This window comes from Ranitomeya variabilis, chromosome 6 (genome assembly GCF_051348905.1).
Source record: "Ranitomeya variabilis isolate aRanVar5 chromosome 6, aRanVar5.hap1, whole genome shotgun sequence".
In the NCBI taxonomy this organism is placed as follows: domain Eukaryota; kingdom Metazoa; phylum Chordata; class Amphibia; order Anura; family Dendrobatidae; genus Ranitomeya; species Ranitomeya variabilis.
This window is the reverse complement of record NC_135237.1, coordinates 403,750,590-403,774,125: the sequence shown is the minus strand read 5'-3', so window position 1 is coordinate 403,774,125 and position 23,536 is coordinate 403,750,590. Positions and strand designations below refer to the sequence as shown.

The following is a 23,536-nucleotide window of genomic DNA, read 5'->3' as shown; positions in this document are numbered from 1 at the left end:
AGGAGCCCCAATCTTGAATGTTTCTTTCCACAACAGTTGCAGCTCAAGTACCAGGACTTGACTAGCTATGTGCAGGCCTTACATGGACACCTTGCCAAAGTGCATTTAACTGTCTTCAGTTCTCTTCCAGACCCAGACAAGGTTCCTGGACACCATCCCTTTGTGCCAGGAGACCTGGTGTATGTGAAAAAGTTTGTGCGCAGAGATTGTCTCCAGCCGAGATTTGAAGGACTTCACACGGTGATCCTGGTCACCCCCACTGCAGTAAAACTTGAAGGAAAGAGCACTTGGATCCACGCCTCATATTGTAAAAGAGACCGAACCAGTGTTTAGTCACAGTAGTGACTGAAGGGAAATGTTGCTGTTGTTTTTGATCCTGGAAATGGGGGCCATCCTCGCCCCTACCTTCTCGGCCCCTAATGTAAATGAAAATACTAAGGTCCCACTATTCTCTGGGTAAACCTGACAGCCCCGGTGAATATCTGGCGATTTGATTTCTGTGATGTAGTCAAGTGCCTTGCGACTGAACGGGTGGTAGAGGGAATCATCCAGTTTTATATGTGTGTTACCAGAAATGACAACAATAACCGTTATTATTGGACAGATGCTGCCTGGAATACGGGAGATGATTGGGGATATAAACCTAGCGAAGCCATGTTCCCTAAGGATGGGACGGGTAGGAGTCTTCGTGAAAGAATGTATCTAACAGCCCTCCTGCAACCGCTTAGAGGCTGTAAATGGGGTAGAAGTTGTCACCCCCTCCTCCTGAATCTTGAAAACCCCCAATCTGCTGATCTGCAGACGTTTGTACTAGGAAGGCATTATAATTATGTATTTAGTAGTGGATATCATGAGAATTTAGGCCATATACAGCTCCAGGATATTAGCTTCAGACCAACCAAGGCCCCTGTTACCAGTACACCTAAAACAAGCCCAGGTGAGCGTTTGCAAAATGTAGTTAATGAAGTGATCCCCATTCCAGGTCTCAGTTGGCAAGAGGTTTTCTCCATAAGAAACACAAACAGCCACAAGGAAAAACCTATGGTTAGAATGGGTGAGATACAATGTAAGAGTCCAGAATATCTCTGTAGGATGTATTGCTTGTGCTGCTGCGAATACGCATCTATACACACATGCATTGCTTTTTCCTGATGACAGCACCACTGCCTGTGTCATGAATCTGTTGAAAGGTTTGAAGTCCACTGATTGCCCAGATTACGTGCCACTAATTCATGAGAAACCCAAACTAAAGGTCCCAGGAGAAGTAACCGTATTAGCTGACAATTACACCTGCTATAATTCCCATAACACCACAGGTACACCAGTAGGGATCTTCGAGACAGGTTTCTGCGAGGAGAACAGTTCCTTAGATATTGACTTGCTAATCAAACATACACATTATATGTACGACATTTATTGGTTAAGTGGAGACGGTAAGCTCCGTCCTAGGTTGCCTAATGCCTGGATAGGCCAATGCACCCTTGTTAAATTAGCCATGCAGTTCAAGATTTTACCTTGGGATCCAAAAATACCTGATGAACCTACCAGAAAAAGGAGAAGTTTCGATCAGCTGCACATGAGTTATGAAGAAGATCCACTAGTATATATATTGATGCCATTGGAGTGCCAAGGGGGGTGCCTGACCAGTTTAAAGCCCAGAACCAGATTTATGCCAGCTTTGCTTCTATAATCCCACAGGTGCAGATTAATAAAAATGTTGAATGGATCAATTACATATATTACAGTGAACAAAGATTTGTCAATTATAGCTGTGATGCCTTCCAGGGTATGGTTGAGGATTTGGGCCCCAACACTTGTATGACCCGTGCTGCAACCCGACCTAAGAGAATTACACTGAATCCTGTCCAGACAAGATCACATGCAGTGATATAAGAAGCTGACACAGGATTGTGGTTGGCGGATAGTGGGGACATTAACTTTTGGGAGTAGGCTGACAGTAATCCTTTTGGGAAGGAGCTGTAGACCAGCATGTCATGTCACTCCCCACCACCAGAGAACCAACCACATCAGGTAGGGTAAGACAGATACAGGAGTATTATCCCTGGAGGACCTCTGACTAGCTAGCTACGCAAAAACATTTGGCTGACCCTGAGAACCAACCTTTCTCATTCTACAGACAAATAATGACCATATGTTGGACGTATAAGTGCACCTAGGCAGGCCTAGGTAGTTAGTGAGCACAAAAACAGGTGACGTGCTAGGACGCAAATTAAGACTTTTTACAGATGTGACAAAAGGAAAGTGTAGAGCTATACTTTGGACGGTTACAGCTGAAATGGGAAGACATGGAGTACAGTCCCATAAACCCACTTGATGTTAGAGTATTGGTAAATACATTCATTGACGGTATGACCAAAGACATACGAGACGAAATATAGACAGCCAGACCTGAATGGCGAAATGTAGATCCAAAAGATCTCCTGAAGGTTGCAAAAAGAAGTTGAACAAATTAGGACAATAAGACGACGTGTCATGTATGCTGGAGTAGACACATCTTTCTTCTCCAGTTGGTTAGGTGGGATCAAGGGATTCCTTCAATAAGTTTGTTTGGTACTGATTGCCCTCCTTATAGTTGAATCGATAATTCTCTGTTGTGTTATTCCCTTGTATAAAAGGTTATTGCCAAAGCAACTCCGACTGGCACCTTCCTCAATCAAGAAGTAGACTTACCAGAGTACGATGGTACTGATCCAGAGGAGATCCCTAAGTACATTCCTCTCAAGAGAGTAGACAAAACCCCCCATTCTCAGATGATGCTAAGAGATTTAGTTTAGGGACAGTGGGAGAACTCCATGTGAGGATAGTGAAGGGTTCAGCTGCCTGGAGGCCTCTCGCTAGGGGAGAGTTTCTGAGGCGTCTGGATGAAGAAATCCACCTCCCCTTTCCCATCACATGGACAGTCTCGAAGGATCTTTCTTTAAGGGAAAAACTTAGTGTTTAGGGGGGATTGTCAAGGTGAAAATATATTTTCTTATATACCTTTGTACTTTTATATATCTTATACTGTGAAACAATAAGTTTTTCCTATCTGCTAGCTAATGCAAATGTAATTGTATTAAAGATGGCCGCCAGTGTTCATTCTTCATTTCAGTTTAGAATGTGAAGAGTTAAGTTTCATTTCTCTTGAAAAAGATAACTCTGGAATGTGAAGAAAGAAGTAGCCATCGGAGATGTCCTGACGAATCAGAGAGAGAGACTGAGCACTAGATGTATGCTGCTTAAACTCCGCCTAATGCATTCCTTTTTCCTAAACAATAGTACTGTGTATTCAAAAATAAAGTTGTTGCTGTAACTGCTCTGGACACAGGTGAACGCAAGAGCATCAGCAAAGATTGAATCAGCTACGTGTCTGAATCATTTCTTTTTTCCGGTACCAGATGCCTTGCACACATATTAATTTGGAATGACTGGTGAATGAGGGTATATTGTCGTTTACGACCCCGACAAGATCATAACTCTGGAACACTACAACGGATCCCAGTGATTCTGAGAAAGTTTTCTCGTGACATATTGTACTTTATGAAAGTGGTAAAATTTATTTGATATGGCTTGCGTTTAGAAAAAATGAAAGTTTTGTGAAAATTTCGCAATTTTCTAACTTTTAATTTTTATGCCCTTAAATCAGAGAGTCATATTGCACAAAATAGTTAATATTTAGAATTTCCCACATGTCTATTTTACATCAGCACAACTTTTGAAAGATTGAAAATTTTTTTTTTTGTTAGGAAGTTATAACGGTTAAAAGTTGAGCAGGTATTTCTCATTTTTACAACTAAACGTTCAAAACTATTTTTTCAAGGACCACATCACATTTGAAGTGACTTTAAGGGGCCTATATGACAGAAAATACCCAAAAGTGACACCATTCTAAAAACTGCACCCCTCAAGGTACTCAAAATCACATACAAGAAGTTTATTAACCATTCAGGTGCTTCACAGGAATTTTTGGAATGTGTAAGAAAAAATAAACATTTACTTTTCTTTCACAAAAATTTTCCATTAGACCTAATTTTTTTGTAAAATTTTCACAAGGGTAACAGGAGAAAATGGACCATACAATTTGTATGTGGGGGGAAATTTACTGTTTGGGCACATGGCAGGGCTCGGAAGGGAAGTAGCACCAATTCACTTTTTGAATGTAAAATTTGTTGGAATAATTAGAGAAAGCCATGTCATGTTTGGAGAGCTCCTAATTTGCCTAAACAATGGAAACCCCCAACAAGTGGCACTATTTTGGAAACTAGATCCCTTAGGGAACTTATCTAGATGTGTATAGAGCACCGTGAACCCACAGGTGTTTCACACAAGTTTATAATATTAAGCCATGAAAATAAAAAAAAAATCACTTTTTTCCCAGATAAATCTTTCTTAGCTCCAAATTTTTAATTTTCATAAGGGTAACAGGAGAAATTGCTCCATACAATTTTCTGTGCAATTTCTCCTGAGTACGCCGATACCCCATATGTTGGGGAATACTCCTGTTTGGGTGCACGGCAGGGCTTGCAAGGAAAGGAGAGCATTTGACTTTTTGAATGCAAAATTTGCTGTAATAATTTGAGGACGCCATGTCGCATTTGGAGATCCCCTAATGTGCCTAAACTGTGATGACAACACACAAGTGATACCATTTTGGAAACTAGACCCCTTATGGAACTTATCTAGATGTGTATTGAGCACCTTGAACCCACAGGTGCTTCACACAAGTTTATAGCGTAGAGCCGTGGAAATAAAAAAAAAATCTCGTTTCCCAAAAATATCTTTTTTAGCTCCATATTTTGCATTTTCATAATGGTAACAGGAGAAATTGCTCCACAGAATTTATTGTGCAATTTCTCCTGAGTACACTGATAACCCGTATGTGGGGGGAATACTATTGTTTGGGCACACGGCAGGGCTTGGAAGTGAGCACATGCAAAATTTGATAGAACAATTAGCGGACGCCATGTCGCGTTTGGAGAGCCACTGATGCGCCAAAACAGTGGAAACCCCCCACAAGTGACACCATTTTTGAAACTAGACCCCTTTGGGAACTTATTGTCATGATCCAGGTCGGTATTTGCTTCTTGCTTCTTATTCCGCAGCCTGGTCATGAAGGGGTTAACTTTTCCTGACACTTTATGGTTCTTGGGTGGCTATTTATTGGTGCTATTTTTGATAGCCTTTGTCAGTGATAGTTCTGGTCCTTGGCTGGAGCAGCTGATCCGTATACCTTAGTGATCCTACTGCGTCTGACTTCCTGTGTGTGTGTATGACCTGTTCCCTATCCAGACTGTCATGTCGGACGCTGTTCATTCTAGGGCGTTCGACAGACAGCGGTAATTCCGCTTTTGTCCACTATGCGCTCAGTGGCGTCGGCTTGATTTTGTCTAGCTGGTCTGGGGTTAATTTAGCTGGTGCTCGGATTGGAAGCTGGGCCAAGCCCACTGCCTTTAAATAGTTCTTCTGAACATTGGGCATCGCCGATTATAGCTTCTGTCTAGTGCTTGGTTATCTCGGTCTGGAGTGGTGAGCTAGGAGTTGGAGTATCGTATCTGGTGGTGTATTTCCCTTTGTCTTATTTACTTCTTCCTATATTTGTATTTGTTTTGCCCTGTGCACTTATTGTGTATTCCTGAGTGACTGCGGCTTGGTTCATATTTTCAGTTATCCTTGTCTGTGCTAACTGTGGGAATTGGTGTATGATCTCTTCACTGGGTGGTGGGTGGTGGTTTCAGCCTAGGGTTGAAACAGGAGATAGGGTGAGGGTGGAGGCCTAGATATGCACACCATCAGTGTAAACTCTAGGAGAGGGTCAGTCAGGATTTCCCTAGTCTGAGGGAAATTGCAGGGGCCCGGGTTATTAGCTCTTGCCCACCTAGGCTTCCCATGACACAGACTCAGTGTACATTTGGTGATTTCCCTACAGTGTATGACTTGGCTTGAACTCTAAACTCCGCCTCCGATTTTTCAGTCTCTGGTACTGCGTTCCCCGACCGGCTTTTGACCCTCTGGCTTGTACCTTGACTCCTCTTTCCGTCTTACGTTTTGGATACCGCACTCCCGTCTGGCTCTGACTTTTGGCTCGTCTCTGACCTCATGCTTTGCTATGACCTCTGGCACTTCATTACCCTGTTTGTTGCTGACTTCGGCCTGTCTGACTACTCTGCCACCTCCTGGTGGCTTCCTACACTTCTGCACCGAAGTGCTACACAGTAAGTGCAACCATTTTTCCCCATAACTGCGCCCCCTGGTGGTGGCTGAGTGCAACTGCTCCACAGTTGAATTACACTTATCTTAATGTGTATTGAAAACCTTGAGCCCCCAGGTGCTTTACAGAAGTTTATAACGTTAAGCTGTGAAAATAAAAAAAATCTAATTTTTCCCACAAAAATCTTTTTTAGCTACAAATTTTGTATTTTCACAAGGGCAAAAGGTGAAAATGGACCCCAAAGTTTGTTGTGCAACTTCTCCTGAGTTCACCAATACCCCATATGTGGTCGGAAACTACTTTTGGGGCACAGTGAAAAGCTCAGAAGGAAAGAAGAGCCATATTATGGTGCAGATTTTGCTGCACTTGTTTGAGGGTGCCATGTTACATTGGAAGAGCCCCTGAGGTGCCAGAACAGCAGAACCCCCATAAGTGACCCCATTTTACCAATTAAACCTCTCAATGAATTCATCTAGGGGTGCATTTTCATAATGGGAAACGGTTAAAAGTGGCACAAAAATTTGTCCCACAATTTCTGATGAATGTAGAAATACCCCATATGTGGATGTACACTACTACTTAGCCATACGGAGAGACTCGGGAGGGATGGAGGGCTATTTGTCTCCTGGAGTGCAGATTTTCCTACACTAGTTTGCAGATTCCATATAAAGAGCCCCTAAGTGCTACAAAAGCAGAATTCCCCCCGAAAGTGACCACGTCTTGGAAATTATAACCCCATAGGTGTTTTCCAGAAACAAGCAGCTGTGGATGTTGCTAAGTGAAGATTGCAAACTGCCGTTGTAGTGACCAGTACGTTGCAGTCACCAGTACGTTATACCCAGCTCATACTTCTGCATGTGCACCTGTAAATTAGGTTGGCTCTCATCACTACAGAAATGCCAAATATGTGGGCGTTAAGTGTGGTTTAGGCACAATGGGGCTCAGAAGGAAGAGGGGGCATTTGGATTTGGGAGCGGAGAATTTGCTGAATTTCTTTTGGGGAGCGAGGAGCCATTTAGCCTATCCAGAGCCTTTGTGCTACCTGTGACATAGAAGACCCCTATATTTCTGTTGACAGATGATAGATCTGAGTGGGGACTTGCTTTTTTTTTTCCATAACATTTATGATCACATTTATCCGGTGCTCTAGGCTGAGCACTAACTTTGGGGTTTCCATCTAAATCTCTGAGTGACATGATTCAGATAAAACCCCTGAGGTATCCATTCACTATAACGAGGTTGCAGAGTTACTCTGGACTCCGTCTGGCCTCTGTTCAGCGGTGTCCTTTTCAGAAGTGAACAAAACTTTGGCCGACGGCACTTTTATGCAATCCTAAAAAGACGGACACCACTGGATCACAGGTCCTATGGAGTCCACAGTGCCTCCATCTGTCTCATTGTAGGGAATCTTCCACCAGGAGTTCTGACCGAATCACGTATTTCATAAATTTACATGGAAACCCCGGTGAAAGTGCTCAACGTAGAGCGCAGGATAACTGTGCGCCGAGCCTTACTGCAATCTTTGGGAGGCAGAATGAAAAAATCAACAGCATGTGAAGAATTGGTTTTATTCATTTTTTACGCCTTTCCTTGTGCAGTATAAGTGATTAATTAAGTGACTTTATTCTTTGGGTTGGTGTGATACCAGATTTATATCGAGTTTTTATGTTTGGCTGCTGTCACACACTAAAAGACGTTTTTTATTGCGCAAACTAGTTTTGCATCACCATATTTTGAGAGCTATAATTTTTCCAGATTTCGGCCGACACAGTCATGTGAGGACTTGTTTTTTGCGGGATGAGCTGACATTTTTAGTGGTACCATTTTCGGGCACATGACATTTTTTGATCGCTTTCTATTCTGACTTTTGGGAGACAGAATGATTAAAAACCAACAATTCAGGAATTGGTTTTTGGGTCTTGTTTTTATACCATTCCGTGTGTGGTAAAATTGGTAAGGCAGGTTTGTTCCTCAGGTCAGTACGATTACAGCGATACCTTATTTATATTTTTTATATTTTGGCACTTTTACCCAATAAAAATTATTTTATAGAAAAAATGATTATTTTACATCGCTGTATTCTGAGAGCTATAACTTTTTTATTTTTCCGCTGATGGAGCTGTATTGTCGCTTGTGTTTTGCTGAACAAGATGATGTTTTCAGTGGTACCATTTTTATTTACGTCCGTCTTTTTGATCACGTTTTATTGTACTTTTTGTTTGGCGGTATGATGATAAATCATTTTTTTTGCCTCGTTTTTTATTTATTTTGTTACGGTGTTCACTGAAGGGGTTAACTAGTGGGATAGTTTGACAGAGCGGGTCATTACGGATGCAACGATACCAAATATGTAAACTTTTATTGTTTACTTTTTAATTAACAGAAATAAAAATATTTATTGGAAAAATATTTATTTCTTTTTTTTTCTTCTTTATTTAGGGATTTTTTTAAAAAAATATTCTTACACTTTTTAATTTTTTTTTACTTTTGTACATTGTCCCATCCTGGGACATCACTGTACAGTGACAGATAGTAGATCTGATACTCTGCAATGCATCTGCACTGTAGAGTATCACATCAGGATCTGACAGGCAGGGAACCAATCGTGGGTTTTGCTGCAGAGTGTCAGCTCTCACACAAAGCTGATACCTGAATGCGATCACCGCGGTGCTCAGCGTGAGGCCGTGCGATCGCCGAGCTGTACATATACTACTGTTTGCGGGAACGCAGCTGCCGCAGAGCAGTATATGTACGGTGCATGTCGGGGAGGGGTTAAATTTGATCCAGGGTGTATTGATCTGCTCACCTCTACTTACTGAGCTGCTTGCTGCAGTTTTGTTTAAATCAATATATTGTCAGCAGGAGATTATCACTAAAGAACTAGTATATCTGCTGCCATGTAGTCCCCTTATTCATAAGCTCTGTATAACCCTGCCACCACCAATGATTGTCAGCTTTCTGCTGTGCACAGTGAACACAAAGATCTGTCAATCAGTGGTGTGGGTGGGTTATACCGAGGTCAGCATCCAGATAACTAGTATATCTGCAGCAGTGAAAACAGTGATTTTATAAGGATTGCAGCAAGAAGCCTAGTAAGTGACACATCACTGTAATCAGGGTTTGTGCTCCTATATTATGCTGCTCAAAGACGGGGCAGCAAAAACCTAATGACAGATTCCCTTTAAAATGAAGTGGACAAATAGTTCCTCCTCAGAAAGTTGAAAACCTTTAATCTACTTTCCAAGCAGTCAGACACAGCAATGTGCGTTGCTTCAGAGTACAAGTAGATTATGATTCACAATCTCTCAATACATCAAAATCAAACACGATAATGCATTTTTATTATTGTTTATTTTCATAGTCTGCAAACATATCTGTTTCATGTATCACTTTTCTGAGTAGTTACTGTACCTGGACAAGCTATCATGAGAAGCAGCAGAGTCTGCACTGTCCATCCGTTTACTTGCCATTTTTCCATGGCTGTGATGACCAGAAGCTGAACCAGGTTGGTCGTCAATTCTATCTAGTCCTGACTCTCTAGACATTGTCATCATTATGTGGTTTTGGTAATACATGTGAATGCTCTCCCGTGTGGGAACATTACCCTAAAGAATTAATAAATAGTTATTAAAATTTTAGCTTTTTACATTTTTCAACATACCTTATAACCATGATATAGGAATATTTCAAATAAATCAAAATTGATATCAAATTAATGTGCTGAAATATTTTACGGTATAATAATAAAACATTTTACACTGCACAATTATGAAATTCACCAAAATAATTTCCAGAAACATTCCTAAAAGTTTCTGTATAATTTCCTAGATTAGATTTGATATTTTCAACATCCACCATAATTAACTTTCAGAATTTTTTTTTACATTGAACTAAACACACAATGCAATAGTGGCTGCAAAGGGGGATAAAAAGTTTTTTTTTAATTTCAGAGCATTTTATTAATATTTACCTATAGACTAACCTTATATTTGCATATAAATAGCATTTTTTATTACGCCTTTCAGCCATGGAGATATTACCAATCACATTGTTGACAGCTCATAAGTTAACTTTAGTTGAGTCCAAGTGAGTGTTATTAGATAGTTTTTACTAGGGTGTGTACTTATGCCTCCTGTATGACGTTGACCAATCAAAAGAAGTGAGCAACATAGAAGTGCAAAAGGACATGTGATGATATAATCAGGGTCACATGACCAAAGCTGTACAGATCCTGCCAGAGAGTGTGTAGCCTAAATAAGCACTGATGATTAGTGATGAGCGAGTATACTCGTTGCTCGGGTTTTCCCGAGCACACTCGGGTAGTCTCCGAGTATTTGTGAGTGCTCGGAGCTTTAGTTTATGTCGACCAGCTGCATGATTTGCAGCTGCTAGACAGCTTGAATACATGTGGGGATTCCCTAGCAACCAGGCAACCCCCACATGTACCGTATTTTCCGGCGTATAAGACGACTTTTTAACCCCCGAAAATCTTCTTAAAAGTCGGGGGTCGTCTTATACGCCGGGAATCGTCTTGTACGCCGGTGTATATGGTGGGTGGGGAGGGGGAGTGATCCTGATGACGAGGGGGCGTCTCACAGGAAAGTGAGTAATCCCCATTACCTTATCCTAGCGGTGCAGCGTGGGGGTGTCAGTGCTGGGAGCGGCGGCGGCTGCTGTGTTCTGGTGCGGCGGCTCCTCTTCTGTGTGGGGCCTCTGTGCTGTGAGGTGGCGGTGGCGGCGGCATATCTTTATCCAGTTGGGGCTCCTCCGGCATCTCCTTAGCCCTGGAGGCCCCGCCGCAACTCCATCGGTGCAATGTGGTGGCCTCCGGGAAAATGGCCGCTGCTCAGATTCAGATCTCGTGTCCCGAGATTTCGGGACGAGATCTGAATCTGAGCAGCGGCCATTTTCCCGGAGGCCACCGCATCGCACCTATTGAGCTGCCTCCGGGAAAATGGCCGCTGCATTGCACCGATGGAGTTGTGGCGGGGCCTCCAGGGCTAAGGAGATGCCGGAGGAGCCCCAACTGGATAAAGATATGCCGCCGCCACCGCCACCTCACAGCACAGAGGCCCCACACAGAAGAGGAGCCGCCGCACCAGAACACAGCAGCCGCCGCCGCTCCCAGCACTGACACCCCCACGCTGCACCGCTACGATAAGGTAATGGGGGATACTCACTTTCCTGTGAGACGCCCCCTCGTCATCAGGATCACTCCCCCCCCCCCCAAAAGGCACATATTCACCGGCCCTATAAGACGACATAGGGTGTATAAGAAGACCCCCGACTTTTAAGAAGATTTTATATTTTAACTGGTAAAGTTGGGGGGTCGTCTTATACGCCCAGTCGTCTTATACGCCGGAAAATACGGTACTTATGCTGGCTAGCAGCCGTAAATCATGCAGCTGAGTCAACAAAAACTAAATCTCCGAGCACTCACAAATAATCGGAGACCTACGAGTATACTTGCTCATCACTACTGATGATATATTGCACAGTACAGAAGTATGGAGCTATTGGGTATTTTTCTTATTGTGATTGTCTTACCTTTGCAGAATACTGCCAGTATTTTTTATATATGACTCTTGCAAGTATTCTATGTTCAGGCTATATTTAGCTATTTCTTTTTTAATATCATATGACTGAACATGATTTTCTTGTTCATTTTTGGCTATGTGCACACGTTGCTTTTTTGCTGCTTTTTTTCTGCAGCCAAACCCTGATCTCTTGGCAGTAAAAAAGCTGCATTTCGCTGGCTTTTATGTTGTGTTGTGTTGTATTTTGTGGTAATTTTTGCTGCTTTTTTTCAGGATCCCAAAGTTCAGCTTTGCTTCCATCATACAAGTAAAACCAATGCAAGGTGTTAGGTCACCAATGCAAGTCGTATGTGACATCATTAAACATTTTTGGAAGAAAGGACAATTTGATCAAATTATTTAGTGGAAAAATATTTTTATGTCTGAAAAACTGTTGACTATTCTGAACAAAAAAGTTCATGAGTTCACAAAAAAATGCAAATGCAAAAACACTGGGGGAGTTGAATTTGTGGAGAATAGTTTACCTAACACAATAGCAGTGCATTTTGTAAGTCAGGCAAGGTTTATGTTCACACATGGACGGGTATTGTTCAATTTCACACATTGGTCAAGCAATGTTTACTGTAAAGGTACCTTCACACATAACGATTTCGTTAACGATATCGTTGCAACGTCACGCTTTTGGTGATGTAGCAACGATCCCGCTAACGATCTCGTTATGTGTGACAGCGACCAACGATCAGGCCCCTCCTGGGAGATCGTTGGTCGTAGGGAATGATCAGGACCTTTTTTTGGTCGCTGATCACCCGCTGTCATCGCTGGATCGGCGTGTGTGACGCCGATCCAGCGATGTGTTCACTTGTAACCAGGGTAAATATCGGGTTACTGAAGCGCAGGGCCACGCTTAGTAACCCGATATTTACCCTGGTTACCATTGTAAAAGTTAAAAAAAAAAAACAGTACATACTCACATTCTGATGTCTGTCACGTCCCCCGGCGTCCACAGGGTTAAAACTGCTTTCGGCAGGAGCGCTGCTAATATGCACGCGCTGCTGCCGAGAGCTTCCCTGCACTGAATGTGCCAGCGCCGGCCGTAAAGCAGAGCACAGCGGTGACGTCACCGCTGTTACGGCCGGCGACGTCGGGATTAAATAGTACGCTAATGTCGGATACCCTCACTTTGACGTGCGCTCCGGCAGTGAGCCTACATCTTTTCTGGCACAAGTCAGCTGTTTTGAACAGCTGACATGTGCCGCTAATAGCTGGGGGAGGAATCGCGATCCTCCCGCGGCTTTTAACCCGTTAAATGCAGTTTGGATTTTTTTTTCACCACTTAGATAAAAAATTACATTTTACATTAAAAGTTAGGTTTTATTATCCTACTAATATATATCCTTGATGCTATCCTCCCTCTATGATAGGGAACAAGCCATAACCCTACCAGGCTAATTAAGGTCTGAAACCTTGGTCAAAGGTATATATATATATATATACACTCACCGGCCACTTTATTAGGTACACCATGCTAGTAACGGGTTGGACCCCCTTTTGCCTTCAGAACTGCCTCAATTCTTCGTGGCATAGATTCAACAAGGTGCTGGAAGCATTCCTCAGAGATTTTGGTCCATATTGACATGATGGCATCACACAGTTGCCGCAGATTTGTCGGCTGCACATCCCAAAGATGCTCCATACAAGGCAGGATGGATCCATGCTTTCATGTTGTTTACGCCAAATTCTGACCCTACCATCCGAATGTCGCAGCAGAAATCGAGACTCATCAGACCAAGCAACGTTTTTCCAATCTTCTACTGTCCAATTTCGATGAGCTTGTACAAATTGTAGCCTCAGTTTCCTGTTCTTAGCTGAAAGGAGTGGTACCCGGTGTGGTCTTCTGCTGCTGTAGCCCATCTGCCTCAAAGTTCGACGCACTGTGCGTTCAGAGATGCTCTTAGACCTACCTTGGTTGTAACGGGTGGCGATTTGAGTCACCGTTGCCTTTCTATCAGCTCGAACCAGTCTGCCCATTCTCCTCTGACCTCTGGCATCAACAAGGCATTTCCGCCCACAGAACTGCCGCTCACTGGATTTTTTTTCTTTTTCGGACCATTCTCTGTAAACCCTAGAGATGGTTGTGCGTGAAAATCCCAGTAGATCAGCAGTTTCTGAAATACTCAGACCAGCCCTTCTGGCACCAACAACCATGCCACGTTCAAAGGCACTCAAATCACCTTTCTTCCCCATACTGATGCTCGGTTTGAACTGCAGGAGATTGTCTTGACCATGTCTACATGCCTAAATGCACTGAGTTGCCGCCATGTGATTGGCTGATTAGAAATTAAGTGTTAACAAGAAGTTGGACAGGTGTACCTAATAAAGTGGCCGGTGAGTGTATATATATATATTTATGTTTTTTGTCCCCTAAAATACAAAAGAAATGTGTCATCTATAACTTTAGTCCTTTTAGAGATCATTTAATCTTCAAGTTGCTTAACTTTTCACAATAGCAGTAATTTTGACCAGGGGTGCCCAAACTTTTGTATGCCACTCTTCTTCTGGAAATAAGAGCTACTATCAGGGTATGTGTCCACGTTCAGGATTGCATCAGGATTTGGTCAGGATTTTTCATCAGTATTTGTAAGCCAAAACCAGGAGTGGAACAATTAGAGGAAAAGTATAATAGAAACATATGCTCCACTTTTGCATTTATCACCCACTCCTGGTTTTGGCTACAAATACTGATGAAAAATCCTGACCAAATCCTGATGCAATCCTGAACGTGGACACATACCCTTATACTCTTACTGGAGTTAGATCCACAGGTGCAAGATTGCAATACCTTGTTCAAAGCATGCAAAAGTAGCCATTAATCTCTTTTCATTAGCTAGGTGAAACAATACTACAGAAATGCTAAGAACAGAGATGTCATGTACTAGTGTTATATAAAATATCTTTTTTATAGCATAAAGTTAAAATTCATAGTTGTTATGACTAGACATGAGTAAATATCTTCGGCTCCCTCATTATTCGGCAAGCTATAGCACTTACTGAAGGAGCTGCAGCAGGAACCCGGATACCTGGAGCGCTCTGATAATCAGGTGTTCAGCACCGCAGCTGCATGTGTCACAGCTGTGTGACAGTCACAACACATGCATGGAAAGCCCAACTAACAGGTTCTCCATACCTGTGTTGTGACTGTCAATGTTTTTAATGTTTTTTATATCTGGTATGTTTTTTTGTCTTATAATAAAGTTTTGATATATTTGATATATAGGTGTGCACACATTTATGTAGTGTCTCTTCTTTTCTTGTCCAGTATTGCATTCCCCATGCATTGTGTAGCACCCTAGTGGATATATTTATACAATTGTTGTGCTCCCGACATACTCTATATTGTTGCTTGTCCTTGACACCCCACAGTTTTTTTGGGGGTGTGCTTCCTGTCGGTTGTTAGCACACGGCCTATTTTGGACTGTATATACATGGTAGAATGAGGATTATTATTTTTGGCCTCATTTTGTGTTTATCAGTTTTTTCTATATTGATATAATTATTGTTTATATTTGTTTTTCTGTGTTTTTATTTTCTGGTGTGTTTTGCATCCTTGTGGCATGGATTGGGAGAGCAGGGAGGCCGCTTGCGGACCCAGTCATCCAATTTGTTTTCCAATACTGATTCTGTTACCAATGATTCGGATTTCTCCAAACTTTCATTAGATATTATTTCCGCCCACAAATCTGCTGCTAGATTGTGGTGGAACATTAGAACTTTAGAAGAATATCTTAGGGTAGGCATTGTACCACGAGGCCTGCGGGTGCAGATCTTTCCCGCATGGGAACCATCATTGTCATTCCAACAGACATGGGAAAAGGGACTTTTACAGTGCTCCAAGATTATTATAAACATGTTGTTGGAACATGATAGACAACTTTTTAATTCTGCCAAATCTAACATAAAAGAATTGGAAAGTAGATTGGTGTCCTTTGATGAGGTATCACTGGTAATACCCTTCAAATCCAAGCTGAAAGAAACACTTGATAAATTTGAAAAAGAAGTTGCAGATCGCAAACAAAAAAAGTTCATAAGGGATCGCTCTGATTTTGATAGCCAGAGGGCCTTCCGCTGGAGACACTCGGGCAATTCACGCCCAAATCTGCAATTTTCTAATCGCCAGGTCCCTGCCTCCTCAGAGACTACACTTGATGCTACCAGCTCAAGTGATTTTTTATCATCAGGAGGCAGTGACCTCGACGTCAGACTAGACGTGGACGCAAACGTAAGAAGACTCGGGAAACGTCCAACCAATCGGCAGGGCCCTGTGTCGCCATATCGACGCAACTACAGGAACAGACGTCATTGACTTTGTCCCCTGGACCTCATTTGGATACGGGATCCACACAGGTACCTTCATCTGCTTTACAAATAATTAACTTATCTGACTATGTTCTTTCACCAGCGGAACATTCGGTGCTGCAGAGGGGACTGTCCTTTTCTCCTACCCGGACGACAGATAAATTCGATCTCATCAAGGATCTCTACTTGTTTTGTAGAAAATTGGTGCTGCAGGTGATTCATCAACGACCAGAGATTATCCAAACTCCATCGATTGTGGATCAGCATGTGCTTCAAGATCTCCTTGATCTGTTGGAAGATAACACGACGCCAGCAGGTAGGAAACCTTTTCCATTCAGGAATAAGTCCTCTACTGCGCCGTCTTTTTCCATGGTCCCTGCGGTCAAATTCTTCTTTGAGGCTACCAAAACGGACATTCTACAATTACCTGCGTCCATTGGCAATACCCATAACCTTTCCCCACTGGAAAGGAAGGCACTGGTTTCTTTGAAAAACAATCACTCCTTTATCATCAGGGAGGCTGATAAAGGTGGGAATGTGGTACTTTGGCCCACCCACCTTTATCTTGAAGAGGCATATGTTAGATTGCCTTCGGATCCGACAGAAATCTTTGCACAGAGACTACAAAAATTTATCAGTCAGGCTGCAAGCATGGGTACCATTTCCTTGAATGAAAAAAAGTTCATGTGGGTTGAGCATCCCATCATCCCTACATTCTACCTTTTACCAAAGGTACACAAAAACGCCTGTATACCACCTGGCAGGCCCATTGTGTCAAGCATTGGCAGCATTTGTGAACGGGTTTGTACCTATATTGATTTTTTTATACAACCTATAGCGTCTTCTTTACCATCTTTTATCAAGGACACGGCTGATTTCATTCGTGTCTGTCGTGACATTACCCTCACGGGACAGGAGTTATTAATAACATGCGATGTTGAATCGCTATATTCAAATATAAATCATGTCCATGGCATTAAAGCCTTGTCCTTTTTTCTAGATCGGCTTAATGGTACAAACCGCCTTCATGAGTCTTTCATTTTGGATTTATTGAATTTTGTCCTGCGTCATAATTATTTTTTATTCGACAGGACGTATTACAAACAGGTATCAGGCGTGGCCATGGGCGCACGATGTGCGCCGGCTTTTGCCAATATTTTTCTTGGATGGTGGGAGGAAACGATTGTTTTTTGTTCCCAGATGTTTCATGAACATGTCAAACATTGGCATCGTTTCATAGACGATGTCTTTTTCATATGGACGGGCACTGAAAATTCTTGTTTACAATTTCTCAGGGAACTCAATGATAACTCATTGAACATCTTTCTTACTCATTCTTGTTCCCCTGATTCAGCAGTGTTTCTTGAATTTCGGATTTTTAAGGAGGAAAACAGATTGGTGACAGACTTATTTCGCAAGCCTACGGCTACCAACAGCCTACTTCAATATCAGAGTTTCCACCCCCAGCATACCCGGATGGGTATTCCTACAGGACAGTTTCTCCGTGTTCGCCGGAACAGCACCTCTGATGAAAGTTTTAGGATACAATCCAGGGACCTGACTTTGAGGTTTTAACAGCGAGTATATCCTCGGAGGGTGATTTCTAAAGCCTTCCAGCGAGCCCGATCATCGGACCAGGCCTCTCTGTTGGTATCACGTCCCCGATTGCAGGACTCCTCAGTCAGATTCATCACGGAGCACAGTACAAACTGGAATCAGGTGAGGCACATTTTGACAAAAAATTGGGATATTCTGACTTCAGACCCCCAAACTGTTGCCTGTGTCAGTTCCAGACCCTTGATGACTGCTAAGAGAGCTTCCAACTTACGTGACATACTCACCAGAAGTCATTTTTCACGACCTGCTATTGGCTTGAATCGTGGTATTCGACTGAGAGGCTCCTTCCCCTGTGGAGACTGCACTTTCTGCCCTTATATGCCACCTACTAGGGACCTTTTTCATAATCCCTCAGACAACTCTGATCATAGACTTTGTCAATATATTAATTGTAAGACCAGTTTTGTTATTGATGCCATTATTTGCCCATGTCACAAGGTATATATTGGTCAGACGTCGCAGGAATTGACAAAAAGAGCTCAAAAACATCTATCTACAATTCATTTAGCTCATTCTGACCTAAAGAAGGGTAAGGTTTTAACCCCGATTGCAGCTCATTACCTTAGAGTACATGGAGGAAAGTCTATTAACACTCAATTTTTTGGTCTGCAGAGGATTTTGTTCAATGAGAGAGGTGATGATCGGCACAGATGGTTGCTGCAACATGAGGCTCGCTGGATCTTTCGCTTGAAGTCTATTTCGCCCTTCGGTTTGAATGAAGAACTCCTCTACACTGGCTTTTTGGGATAACTGGGTTTGGTGGAGCCATCATTCTGGAACTTAACATGCAGCCCCTGCCCTCTTTCAAGCCAGCATCTGGGATTCCTTGGATGGGTCTTATTGGTGTTGTGCTTTTTCTTTGATTTGATAATAATAATTTTCTGGCACCTATATTCTTTTTGGTCCGTCTTGGCGGAATAAGCTTTTGGCCATGAACATTGATCAGATTTTTGTAATGATCATTATCTTTATGGAACTTCATATTGGCCGGGTACCTGTGTGTTTCTCTATTAATGACTTTATGTATGGAACACAATGGCAGATGCCCTACCACATGCTGGGACTATCGCGGAGGAACTTTGGACTTCTAACATTTTTCCCTGCTGGATGGTCTTTATATACATGTGCATATATTTATTTACATGTATTTATGCTTACTTCATTACTTTTTCATGTATGTACTTTATTGTATTCTGCTATAAATTGTAATTATGATATATATATTTTTTTCATATTTATACTATATATAATGTGTGTGTATTAGTAGATTATAGAACTGCACTATATGTTAATATTGCTGCTCCTCGTACAGGTGCTCAGTTTGTATAAATTCCTTATTACACTTATTTCTGGTCCCTCTATCTTTCATATTTCAATTTTCTAACTTTTATATTGTATCCGGTTTTTACCGGTGCCGTTTTATACAGTCTGTTTCTTTACTTCTTTGTGCGGCCGCACAACATATTTCTATTGCTCCCCTTTTTTTTCACTCTACGCCTGCGCAGTTACTTTCTCTCTTGCAGGCATATTCACTGGCATTTCTGGTCCAGGTGGCTGTGTTCTACTCTGCCTATCTGACCATGGGCACTGCATCTCGGCTTCAATAGGTTATTGCGCTTGCGCCCCCTTCTTCCTCGCTTCCGGTCATCCATCTGGATTGCCACACACCGGTACTATATTGGGTCATCACTACTGCTATATATAGCGGTTACTTTCATCAGGAGTCACTTTCCCTGACGAAGCCGCCTAGCGCGGCGATACGCGTGGGATTCTCCCACACCTTCTTCTTGATTTCCCACAGAGCCGTCAGCATTGGGGTTTTTTTCATGGCAGCCGTCAGATATGGTACTATTTCGGCTCCTTTTTCTCTGCTGTGAGCCGGTTGTTGTCTCTGGTTGTGCCCTTGACTGCATTATTTGCTTTGCCACACTTGCAACATATTTTTCTTCACTACCGTTGATCGGTGCACATATCCATAGTGGCTTGCTTTCATGTGCCCCATTGCTGTTATAGTCCACACACCACTTATTCCCTCATTTATTTGTCTAGTAACATACGGTTCATCTTAGTCACAGGATTCTATCATACAGTGACTATATTACATGTTTTGGGGTTTTTGACTTGTGGTGTGTTTTATTTTGGGGACGCCCATTGGTTATCGGCATCTGTGGTGCTTTATTTAAACAAGTCATTTATGTTTAGCCTTCATACAGTTATATTATTATCTATGCATTTATACATGGGATAGCAGCAGTATTCTCTTGTCATCTTAGGCTAGGATTCTCTTGTTATACATTCAGTAGAATGGTGTGTTTGTTGTTTGATCCTTATGGGATATGTTTTTAATGTTTTTTATATCTGGTATGTTTTTTTGTCTTATAATAAAGTTTTGATATATTTGATATATAGGTGTGCACACATTTATGTAGTGTCTCTTCTTTTCTTGTCCAGTGTCACACAGCCGTGACAGATGCAGCTGCGGCGCCGGACACCTGATTATCGGAGCGCTCCAGGCATCCGGATTCCCTCTGCAGCTTCTTCGGTAAGCGCTTTAGCTTGCCGAATGAGGGAGCCAAACATACCGTATTCGCTCATGTCTAGCTATGACCAAGGGCTCTCCAAGTGATAGAAACTTGTGACCGTGCTATCACAGTGTGTCGTATCATCCTGTTTGTAATGATTCCATATAATATATGAGTTTCACTCTTTGTATTGAAGAACTGAAATAAATTAACTTTTTGATGATATTCTAATTTTGTGAGAAATATATATATATCGTAACCTACAAAGGAAATGTGTTATCTTTAACTTTTGGCCTTTTAGAGATTATTTATTCTTCAACTAGCTTAACTGTTCAAAATAAAGTAAATTTGACCAGGGGTACCCAAACTTTTACATGTCACTGCATGTCTTAGTGACAGATTCCCATGTCTGATTACCGTGTCTGCGAATTGAGATACTGATTTGGCTCTTATCCTAAGTCATATTGCAAGGCTCGTTAAAGGGTTGATTATGACTTGTAGGATCGCTACTTCCAACAGGTGGCACTATAGAGTTCAAGTCCTCTTTTTCTCTGAAGAGGCAATTTGCATGATAGATTACCAGGAATTCAACAACAGTTGCATAGTTTACCTTTTTAATTTCTCTGGTCAGCATACAACGTTCTATTCTTAGCACTGTGGAGATATCAATGTGTTCTCGAGAAATTGAGTTGAGCCAGGCAGTAAAACTATCAAGGGATGCCAGGAAAAGGACCCAGGTAAACTTCAAAATGTTAAATATCCTTTTAATGACATTATCTGTGAAATATAATTAAAAAGGAAAATTTTGTAAAGGCAGATTTCTATTATCAGTCCGCATGCCACTTTTTAGATGCTTCCTCACTGGCACATACTCAACACAAATGTATACAGGTGTTAACTATGGCTTTCTGATTTCAAAGGAAATACAGTTAGGAAGGTGTTTTTTTTTTTACAAATGGCTTTAAAAACAAGAAAAATGTGTGGGACATGTTTCCAGGAAGAAATGCTCCTAACCAGATACCCTATTAACTAAATATAAAAAATGTAACATGTAAAATTATATATAATACATCACAAGAACACGGCTTATATGTTTCTACTTGTATGAATACACATTGGAAGGGAACCATAATAAGAAAAGTTAATACATTAAACTAAACTGGTAAAAGTTATTATTGGAAGCAAACTCTTGACAAATGTGAGCATTAATACAGATTACTGAAATGCTTAAAGAAACTAACCAAACGTATATTCAACAAGAAATTATCTCAGCTGTCTCCTTGAACAGTCATCCTTATAACTGTCTGTATGTGTGCTTGTTTATCCAATCACTCCCTGCTACTTTGTAGCATGTGGCTTTTGAGGTATTGCAAAATACACTAAGTCTAAGTATTTTTCCTATAAGTTTTAGGGTATTGACCTTTGTACTAACCAAAGTCTTGGCAAAGATAAAGTTCTTTTCTAGGATAGTTGCCAAGCTTCTAACATTAAGATGCACAAATGTCTATATGTAAAATATATGGACCCTTAAGCATAACTATATATAGATGTGCAGTGTAAGAACTGTTCAAGATTAATGAATAAGCATTAGAAAAATCCTCACATTTTATGACTTAAGAACTAATTCCAAGAGCTGTATATATCATAGACTCATAGTGACTCTGGAAACAATCTATAATCACATGTTTTCCTGCACCTGACAAATTTACCGTTCATTTGAAAGACTCATAACTATAACCAAATTCTACATCATTTATGCTCTGTTCATACTGTCATTATGAGTTTCCATTGACTTAGAGGTTCATCAGACACACATGCATGCAGTCCTGCAGGACAATGCCCAAACCGAACTGCAAGGTTATGTGCAGATGATCAGTACCGTATTTTTCAGACTATAAGATGCACCGGACCATAAGACGCACCTAGGTTTTAGAGGAAATTAGGGAAAAAAAACTGACGCAAAAAAATGTGGTCAATTTTGTACTTAAGATCACCTATCCTGGTAAATATAGTCCCCTCATCCCCATCCTGGTATGCATGGCCCCATCCTTATTCTGGTATGATTGGCCCATCCCAGTCCTGGTATGCATGGTCCCATTCTTATTCTGATATGATTGATTGGCCCCATCCTGTTTCTTGTATGATTGATTGACCCATCCCATTCCTGGTATGATTGATTGGCCCCATCCAGTTCCTGGTATGATTGATTGGGCCCATCCCCTTCCTGGTATGATTGATTGTCCCCATCCCGTTCCTGGTATGATTGATTGGCCCCATCCCATTCCTGGTATGATTGATTGGCCCCATCCTGTTCCTGGTATAATTGATTGGCCCCACCAGTTCCTGGTATGATTGATTGGCCCCATCCAGTTCCTGGTATGATTGATTGGCCCCATCCCATTCCTGGTATGATTGATTGGCCCCATCCCATTCCTGGTATGATTGATTGGCCCCACCAGTTCCTGGTATGATTGCTTGGCCCCATCCAGTTCCTGGTATGATTGATTGGCCCCATCCAGTTCCTGGTATGACTGATTGGCCCCATCCGGTTGCTGGTATACATGGCCTCATCCAGTTTCTCGTATGATTGACTGGCCCCATCCAGTTCCTGGTACGACTGATTGGCCCCATCCAGTTCCTGGTATGATTGATTGGCCCCATCCAGTTCTTGGTATGATTGATTGGCCCCATCCCCTTGCTGGTATGATTGAATTGCCCTATCCAGTTCCTGGTATGATTGATTGGCCCATCCCCTTGCTGGTATGATTGGCCCCATCGAAGTCCTGGTATCCATGGCCCCATCATAAAAGATTTTAAAAAACAAACCTAGGCTGTGTGCACACGTTGCGTTTTTTTTGCTATATAAACGCGATAAAAACGCATAAAAAACGCATACATATGCATCCCATCAATTATAATGCATTCTGCAATTTTTGTGCACATGATGCGTTTTTTTCCGCAAAAAAAAGCATCGCGGTAAAAAACGCAGCATGTTCATTAACCCCTTCATGACCCAGCCTATTTTGGCCTTAATGACCTTGCCGTTTTTTGCAATTCTGACCAGTGTCCCTTTATGAGGTAATAACTCGGGAACGCTTCAACGGATCCTAGCGATTCTGAGATTGTTTTTTCGTGACATATTGGGCTTCATGTTAGTGGTAAATTTAGGTCGATAATTTCTGCGTTTATTTGTGAAAAAAATGGAAATCTGGCGAAAATTTTGAAAATTTTGCAATTTTCACATTTTGAATTTTTATTCTGTTAAACCAGAGAGTTATGTGACACAAAATAGTTAATAA

The 23,536-nt window shown here is 41.8% G+C and overlaps 1 protein-coding gene across 6 annotated transcripts in view; it reads right to left on the bottom strand.

Annotated features, from left to right (window-relative positions):
- The window catches only part of PIEZO2 (piezo type mechanosensitive ion channel component 2), a 737,984-nt gene that overhangs the window by 66,702 nt on the left and 647,746 nt on the right, over positions 1–23,536 (bottom strand). For all 6 annotated transcript variants that reach the window (XM_077270184.1, XM_077270188.1, XM_077270185.1 and 3 more), the window contains 2 exons: positions 20,848–21,014; positions 9,620–9,813 (listed from right to left, as the gene is read on the bottom strand). In XM_077270184.1, the coding sequence (XP_077126299.1) occupies positions 9,620–9,813; positions 20,848–21,014 (361 nt within the window). The remainder of the gene's footprint in view (positions 1–9,619; positions 9,814–20,847; positions 21,015–23,536) is intronic.